This window comes from Sus scrofa, chromosome 5, assembly GCF_054392235.1.
Source record: "Sus scrofa isolate SSC_HxYL_T2T_F1_AM1 chromosome 5, Sscrofa_HxYL_maternal_Yorkshire_Landrace_v2.0, whole genome shotgun sequence".
Taxonomy (NCBI): domain Eukaryota; kingdom Metazoa; phylum Chordata; class Mammalia; order Artiodactyla; family Suidae; genus Sus; species Sus scrofa.
The window spans coordinates 20,481,670-20,489,710 of NC_139387.1; the positions used below are offsets into that span (position 1 = coordinate 20,481,670).

The 8,041-nt window shown below is 55.7% G+C and overlaps 1 protein-coding gene across 10 annotated transcripts; it reads right to left on the reverse strand.

Annotated features, from left to right (window-relative positions):
• Positions 1-1,224: 1,224 nt before the first annotated feature.
• On the reverse strand, positions 1,225-7,441 carry KRT3 (keratin 3). Of its 10 annotated transcripts, none has more exons than XM_084955794.1 (11): positions 7,327-7,441; positions 7,186-7,296; positions 6,782-7,008; positions 5,557-5,777; positions 4,962-5,022; positions 4,515-4,610; positions 4,069-4,233; positions 3,504-3,629; positions 2,982-3,202; positions 2,596-2,630; positions 1,225-1,890 (listed from the first exon to the last, which is right to left on the reverse strand). In XM_084955794.1, the coding sequence occupies exons 1-11, from the start codon at positions 7,439-7,441 to the stop codon at positions 1,544-1,546; spliced, it is 1,725 nt and encodes a 574-aa protein (XP_084811920.1). In that variant the 3' UTR covers positions 1,225-1,543. The 10 variants fall into 10 exon arrangements, with proteins under 10 accessions (XP_084811920.1, XP_084811921.1, XP_020948766.1 ...); XM_084955795.1 differs by having other exon boundaries at positions 1,225-1,754; positions 1,866-1,890; positions 7,192-7,441; XM_021093107.2 differs by having other exon boundaries at positions 6,782-7,077; positions 7,132-7,441.
• Between the last annotated feature and the right edge of the window lie 600 nt (positions 7,442-8,041).

The following is an 8,041-nucleotide window of genomic DNA, read 5'->3' on the forward strand; positions in this document are numbered from 1 at the left end:
TGTATTTTTCTTTATTAACTGTCATTTCCCTTCTCCGAAAGAAATTCAGCTTTGGCCCAAGAAAGAAATATTACTTCCCTGGCCTGGCCTGACGAACTATTCCACTCCATCATCCATGTGTTCTCTGGGTTCCCAGGCAGCCAGGGGTGGCTGGAGGGGAGCAGCTGCAGCCTCAGAGGCAGTGTGGGGACATGGAGGAGCTCCGGATGGGGGAACTCCAAGGGTGTGCTCCCCGCTCAGCCCCTCGGATGTTCTGTGGCCCTAAGCAGGCCACTCCACCTCTCTGAGTTCATTGTTCTCCTTTGCAAATGAAGTTCTTGGACTCCTTGCCCCTGAGTCCCTTCCAGCCATAACCTTCCATACGGCACTCCCAAGGCCAACGAACCCTTTTGTCAGGGCTTCGTGGCGCAGGGCAGATGCTAGGAGCTTCTGCTGCCACAAATGCTCGAGGGCTCAGAGTCCAAGGAGACAGGGCTCAGGAGCAGGACATTTTCTGAGAGGTGGTAATAGTTGTTTACCAGGAAGGTGAGGCCTCTGTGGAGAATTCCAGGTTATAGATAACTAACAGGTATTTTCTCCTACGAGACTTCTCCGAACCTCCAATATGTGCTTCAAAGATGGAAGATTTTTTAAAAAGTAAAGAGGGAAGACTTAATGGACATGGAACCCTCTGGGGGGCAGGGGCAGGGAAGGGGCTTGTGGGCCAGACTTTGAGATAGATGGCTCTCCGGAAATCCCTGCAGCCCTGGGCTTCGAGCAGCTCCAGAAGCTGCTGGTGCCCCCTGATGCAGGAAAAGCTTCCAGGATGTCAGCTGGAGTGGGGACCAGCTCCAAGGAAAAGATGCTCTGGCCCCAGGCGCTGGAGAACCTCAAGCCTTCTTAGGTTCCCCCAAACGAGAGAAGGCAAGGAGAGGGATGTCTGTGCGGTCCTACCTTCCCCCAAGAACTTCCCCCCACACTCCTGGAGTGTACCCCCACCCTCCCCCAGGGCTCAGAGAATAAATCAACCACCAGATCCTGCCCATTTAGATCCCATATATAATGGACAGCAGGGAGTAACTGCCTGGGTTTCAGAGGACTGGTACCCAGCTCTCCTGTGGACCACACAGCCCAAGTGGGACAGGATGAAAGAAGTCAGTCCAGCCGGGAGAAAGGCACCCAGAGAGACTCAGAGGCCTGATGTGAAACACAATGCATTTTATTGGCGACAGAATGGATGGGCAGAGGGGCCTGGTTGTTATATACATCAAAATCGTGTTGACCATTCCGCCCAGGGAAGGAGCCCCAAGGGCAGCAGAAGGTGGTAGCTGAGGCCACACGTGGACAATCACAGGCACAGGCTGGAGCCACAGCACGAGATTCTCATGGCTGTGCTTGGTCGGGGATTTGGATGGAGGAACAAGAGGTCCTGGTCTTCGGGCCCCAAAGAGCGGGTCCCCGGGGCGGGGGTGGGGAAGGGCGCCAAGGGTGCTGCTGATGTCGGAGTGGAGGAGCAGATGGGGACGCGAGGCGCTGGGCTGGCTGCGGTGGCCCTGCGCGGTATTTATCTGGACGAGCGCTGGGAGGACTGAGAGAACTTGACGCTGCCGCCGCGACTGCTGCTGCCCGAGCTGAAGCCTCCGCCGCTGACCCCGCAGCGCCCAGCGGAGCCAGAGCCGAAGCCGCCGCTGCCACCGAATCCGCTGCCGCCGCCGAAGCCACTGCCACCTCCGAAGCCGCTGCCGCCGCCAAGGCCACTGCCGCCGCCGAAACCGCTGCCGCCCCCCAGTCCGCTGCCGCCCGCCCCGCCAAAGCCGCCGCCTGCGCCGCCTCCTACGCCGATGCCACCGCCGAATCCGCCTCCATAACCACCTGCCGAGGCCGACGTCGTGCTGCTGCTGCTGACCACGGCTGCAGGGGAGAGGACAGTACAGCGATCAGCTCCGGGCACCCACCTCCCTCCATGATCGCTAATGATCCCTTGGGGCGCAGGATGATCAGGAGGCCATCAAGGCGGCTTTGGACCTAATGATCTTTGTGATACACTGATGTGTTCACCTCCCACAGGGTTAAGTCACGAATTTTCCAATGGTTCTTTCTACATACGGTCAACTCCAGATGACCCCTTGGAGATTATTCAGGACTTCTCCCATTAACGGGCTCCTATTAGATAGTCCGGATTGGCCAGAGCAACCTACTAATAGTGCCCTGAGCCCAGAACGATTATAAAAACATATCTGCTACCCCTTCTAACCCCAGAAGACCCCTCTGACCACTAAAGAATTTTTTTTTTTTTGTCTTTTTAGGGCCGCACCTGAGACATATGGAGGTTCCCAGGCTAGGGGTCCAGCCATAGCCGCTGGCCTACCCCAAAGCAATGCCAGATCCAAGCCAAGTCTGCAAACTACACAACAGCTCACAGCAATGCCAGATCCTTAACCCACTGAGCAAGGCCGGGGATCAAGCCTGTATCCTCATGGATACTAGTAAGATTCCTTTCCAATGAGCCACAACGGGAACTCCCCAGAAATATTTTTAAATTGTCTTTTACCACCCTTTATTAGTACAGATATTTCAGAATCAATTCTCACGGTCATGATTTCTTTGGCTACTTACAGATGCTGACAGCACTCTGGCACTCTCCAGACATCCTGTATGAGAAAGCAAGAGAAAGCTCCATCGCAAAACAAATTTCCCACAAGTCCTCGGATGAAAGTGACAAATAGCAACTGGAACGGAACTCAGAAGCCTGGCGGGTCAGTACCCTTTCTCCACCCTTCCAGGGGCCATAACACAGCCCCTGCACACCTTGGTTACACATGCACTTGGCCACCTGTGGAGGAAGTGAACTGGCGAAGTCAAGGGCTTCCTTGCAAGGCCTTTGCTAGGTGGGGGCCTCTCTCATACAGCAGAGTCTTCACCCCATTGACTTGGTCCACTTATCTGGCCCTCAGCAGGTGACTTGGGTTGGGGGAGGTGAGGGGATGGAAGTGGAGGCCCACCTGCACTCCTCGCCCTCCAGGAGCTTGCGGTAGGTGGCGATCTCCACATCCAGGGCCAGCTTGACATTCATCAGCTCCTGGTAGTCACGCAGCAGCCGGGCAAGGTCATCCTTGGCCTGCTGTAGGGCAGCCCGCAGCTCTTGGAGCTTGGCATTGGCATCCTTGAGGGCCATCTCCCCACGCTGCTCAGCATCAGCAACGGCAGTCTGCAGTTTAGCGCTCTGGAGCAGGGGGAGGAAGGAGAAGGGATGAGCCCAGGAGGGAGGTCCCAGGCTCTCTGAGTCTTCGAATGGATACCCCATAGCAAGCCAGGCAACCTCACCCACTCCCTGGCACCTCTGTCTGTCTTTATATGTCCCCTGGGTATCACCAGCCATCTAGACTGGCTTGGTCTTTGAACTTCCTGGAGCCTAGTGCTCGCTGAGAGGACCCCCAAGAGTCCCCTCCAGACCAGGAGTCCTGAGATCCTAGCCCCCACCCCTCACCCATCAGCCTAGGCACCAGCATCCATGGCCAGCCCACCTGCTTCTTGACATTCTCGATCTCGGCCCGCAGCCTCTGGATCAACCGGTTGAGCTCTGAGATCTCACTCTTGGTGCTCTTCAGGTCATCCCCGTGCCTGCCGGCCGTGGTCTGCAGCTCACCCAACTGGAGAACAGAAGGGAAGGGAAGGAATTCATGCAGCTTTGCTTGACCTGTTTCTCCATCCTTAGCATCACCCACCCGACTTCGAGGTGCTGAGAAAGCACTTGTTTAAATGACACTGAATTCTGCATCTGCAGGCACACCTTGGAGGCAGCATGGAAAAGAACATGTGGGCTGTCATAGAAGATTTTCACCCTGCAGTCCCTGAGCAAGCTGGAGTCAGTCCCATGTGGCTTGGCAGGGCACCGTGGAACCCCCTCCCCCCAGGGGGCACCCCCTCCCCCCAGGGGGCACCCCTTTCTGCAGCTGAACAACCATAAGAAGGATGTCTCCAAAGAGGAGAGCCAAGAGGGGCCACCCAATGACCACCACCCAGCCAACCCATAGGCCACAGCCTCCCCAAGACCCTCGGTGGGTCCTCAGAGAGGTGGCTAACCCCCACCTTGGTCTGGTACAGGGCTTCTGCCTCAGCCTTGCTCCTCTGGGCAATCTCCTCGTACTGGGCCTTGACCTCGGCAATGATGCTATCCAGGTCCAGGAAGCGATTGTTGTCCATGGAGAGAACGACGGATGTGTCACTGACATGGCTCTGCATCTGGGACAGCTCCTGCCAACACAGAGGGGCCTTTTCAGTCTCGGGGCCTTTGCAACAAGCACACAGAGGCCGGGAGAGACTCCTGATCAAGAGACCCATCCAGTGACTCAGGCTGAATATGCATCTGCCCTGCCTGCCCCCCCAGCCCCACAGAGAACCCCCTTGTTGTAGCCCCTCCCCCAGGCCCCAACAAGAGGCTTTCTCTCTAGGCTCAGACTTTCTGGGCCCTCCCTATCAAATCTGAAAACATCTCCCCCTCCCTCCTTCCCCCTCTTAATAGGAAACATCCTCACCATTTCGTAGAGAGTGGTCAAGAAATTAATCTCATCCCTTAAGGCATCCACCTTGGCCTGAAGCTCCACCTTGTTCATATAGGCAGCGTCGACGTCCTAAGAAAGAAACATAAAGGCCTTATTCCTCCAAAGAAGGGACAGCAAACTGCAGCTGCAGCAAGAGTCAGGAGGACCAGGGCTGTGGCTGATCGGTCCTTCTTCCAAGGTGGGTCTCCACATAAAGGGATGATTCACATCCCTGGGATGATAGAAGTTCAGTCCTACTCAAAAGCTAAAAATGAATGGACTTCTTTGGGGATCTCTCCAGACTAAGATGCCCCTGGCTTCTGGCATTTTGTTCCAACTGCTTGTACTTGGCAGCTCTGTGGCAGTGAAGGAAGGCGATTTCTTCAACCCAGCTGGAAGCCTGTGCCTACAAGCCCCAGGAATCTCAGGCACAGCCCTTACCTTCTTCAGGGTCACAAATTCATTCTCAGCAGCCGTGCGCTTATTGATTTCATCCTCATATCTGGAAAAGTGAAAAAGAAACGCTGGGTTTGGGGTTTGAGGTAGTCATAAACACCACTGTTCTCTGAAACTCTGAAGGTGCCTCTCTTTCCTCCTCTGTCCTCCTCCCCCGTCTTAGATGAACACCCTCTCACTAGCTCCCTGTTAATTAGGAGGACCAACCATTCCCATTCGTTCAGGCAGACTTCCGGTTTTAGCACCAGACATCCCAAGTCCTGGGCAGACCGAGGTCCCTGGTCACTGTCTCATGAGGTGGTCCAGCATCCTTCAGCTCCTGCAGCCAGATCGTCCCCCAACCTGACTTATGAGGAAGGTGCATCCCTAACGCTAACCTCTTAATTCTATCCACAAAGGACTATCCTTCGGAAAGGAGGGGGAAGGTGAACCCAATGAACCAAGCTGTCCTCCATGAAGATAAAGAGAGCAGGCTAAGTGGTAGTACTGCCTGGAGGGCAGGGGACTGCAGTGAGGGCTGGGACTCTGCGACAGGGTAGCCCGCAGCATCTCCCCCCTTCCCTGTGCCTCTGTCACTCACTTCTTCTTGAAGTCCTCCACCAGGTCTTGCATGTTCCTCAGCTCTGAGTCCAGGCGGCCTTTCTCCCCCAGGATGCTGTCCAGGTAGCTCCTCTGGGAGTTGATGTAGTTCTCAAAAAGGGGCTCGAGGTTGTTGGTGCCTGTGATGGAATTTGTGCCCTGCTGCTGGAGCAGATTCCACTTGGTCTCTAGGACCTTGTTCTGCTGCTCCAGGAACCGCACCTGCAATGCGTTGTAGGAAGCAACATCAGGCAACGCTTGGATCGGAGGAGCAGAGGGGCCTTGGCTCAGGCAGGACTGGGCTTCTGTGTTGCCCCATCCCCCAGCACAAAGACCGAGGATGCTCCTACTGTAGCTGGAGAAGATACTGTCAGACAGTCACATTAGTCAGGCCACTGAAGATGCAGCATGGCTTGGAAAGTTACAGAAGGAGGAGAGACAGGCAGGGAAACTGGAAGTAGCCCCTGCCTAAAAGCAGAAGAATTGTACAAAATGACCCCATGGTATTCCTGGGGACTCCAAGACTCTACCCCAACTTCCAAAAATACAGTACATGCTGCAAAAAGGTGCTTAAACCTCAACAGCATCGTTTCCATCTAAGGCACCACTGACACTCCAGCCCTTCAAAGGCTGTGAATCCCTGAGAACTGATACTGTTGAAATGCTGTCATCATCGGGAAGGGAAAGAGGCCACCAAGTGCCCTCCTCTTTCTGATGAGGTTGATTGGGGTGCAGACTGAGTGGCCAGTGTCTCCGCCACTCCCTAGGACTCAGGTTCCACGTGAGCCTCTTTAATCCCTTCTCCAGGGCACCCACCTCCGTTGCCTGGCACAATGACAGGGAGGGAACCCACCTCCTGGAAAGTCCCAAAGGACAGCTCATGTTTGAAAAGCCCCCAGTCCTGGGTCAGAACCTTTCCTGCCAGAGATCCTGGCTTTTGCCCCACTCTGCCGGCACGCCCTGCCCAGACTCATAAGGCAACAGGTGGGAGACTGAAGCCGAGAGGCCCACAAGCAGGACCTGGGGGTGTCCAGGTCCAAATAGGGGAGTGTTGTCTTTCTTGCTCACATGACCACGTGGACAAGCTCCATCTTCACAGAGCCCAGAATGCTGCCTTAGCCCTCTCCCTCCAACCTGGCCCCCTCGGGATTGATCCTAACCACTATATAAATCTCAAACCCAAAGTTCCCAGCCTAGAAATGGAGGCCGGGTCAAAGCTTCCTCACCTTATCAATGAAGGAGGCGAACTTGTTGTTGAGGGTCTTGATCTGCTCCCGCTCCTGGGCCTTCACTTGCCCAATCTGGGGGTCAATCTCCACATTGAGGGGCTGCAGGAGGCTCTGATTGACCGTCACTTCCTGGATTCCCCCAGGGAAGCCACCTGGGCCAAAGCCACCAGGCCCACCAAAGCCACCAGGCCCACCGAAGCCACCAGGCCCGCCGAAGCCACCAGCTCCACCGAAACCACCAGCTCCACCAAAACCACCAGCTCCACCGAAACCACCAGCTCCACCAAAACCACCTACTCCTCCAAAACCACCAGCCCCTCCAAAACCACCTCCCATTCCTCTGCCACCACCAAAGCCACCACCAAAGCCACCTCCATAGCCACCCCCAAAGCCACTGATACAGCTGCTGCGTCCTCCCCCAAAGCCACCAGCCCGGGAGCCTCCAGCCACACTGATGGAGATGCTCTTGTTGCCACCCAGGTTGTAGAGGCTGCGACTGCCGAAGCCGCCTGCTCCACTCTGGAACCCGCAGGCCCCTCCACCAGCTCCCCTGGTACGGGCCACACAGCTCATCCTGCTGCTGCCGGAGATCACGGCCGAGTGGCCAGAGAAGCCCTGGCTCCTGCCGCCAGATGTCTTGCAGACTTGTCTGCTCATGGTGAGACGACTCGTTGAAGGGAAAGTGCGAGAGTTAAGCAGGGCCACTGAGAGCCAGAGGAAGAGAGGAGGGAACTGAAGACCGGTGTGGAATAAATCCCTTTATATACATCTAGGAGGCTGCTGGGCTCCAACGAAGGAGCGATAATTAATTTCAAGTAATCATGGGTTGGGTTTGCCTTCAAGGCAATAAGTTTGTTCCAGGCTACTAAACACACCTTAAAAATAATCTGAATTGGTAAAAGTGCTAAGGTGGCAGGCTTACTCGGCAGGGGGTGGTGCCTGGCATGGCCCATGCTTGGGCACGGCCACCTCCTAGCTTTGACTGGCAGGACCCAGGAGGCATGTTCTTCTGTCCGCCTGGCTGCTGCCCCCAGACCTGCCAGCACTGGACTCCGCTCTGGAAAGGATGGAGTGGAGGTGGGTTGGGGAGGTGCTGGTTGCCTGGGTGATGGAGACAGTGAAGGCCACCCCAGGACTCAGGAGAAGTGTCAGGTAGGAGGGAACACTCTGTGCCCAGCTCTGTGTTGGGTTTGAGGATGTGATAAGGACCGCTGTCCCTCCCTTCCTGGAAACAACACTCAGAACCATCACAAAGCT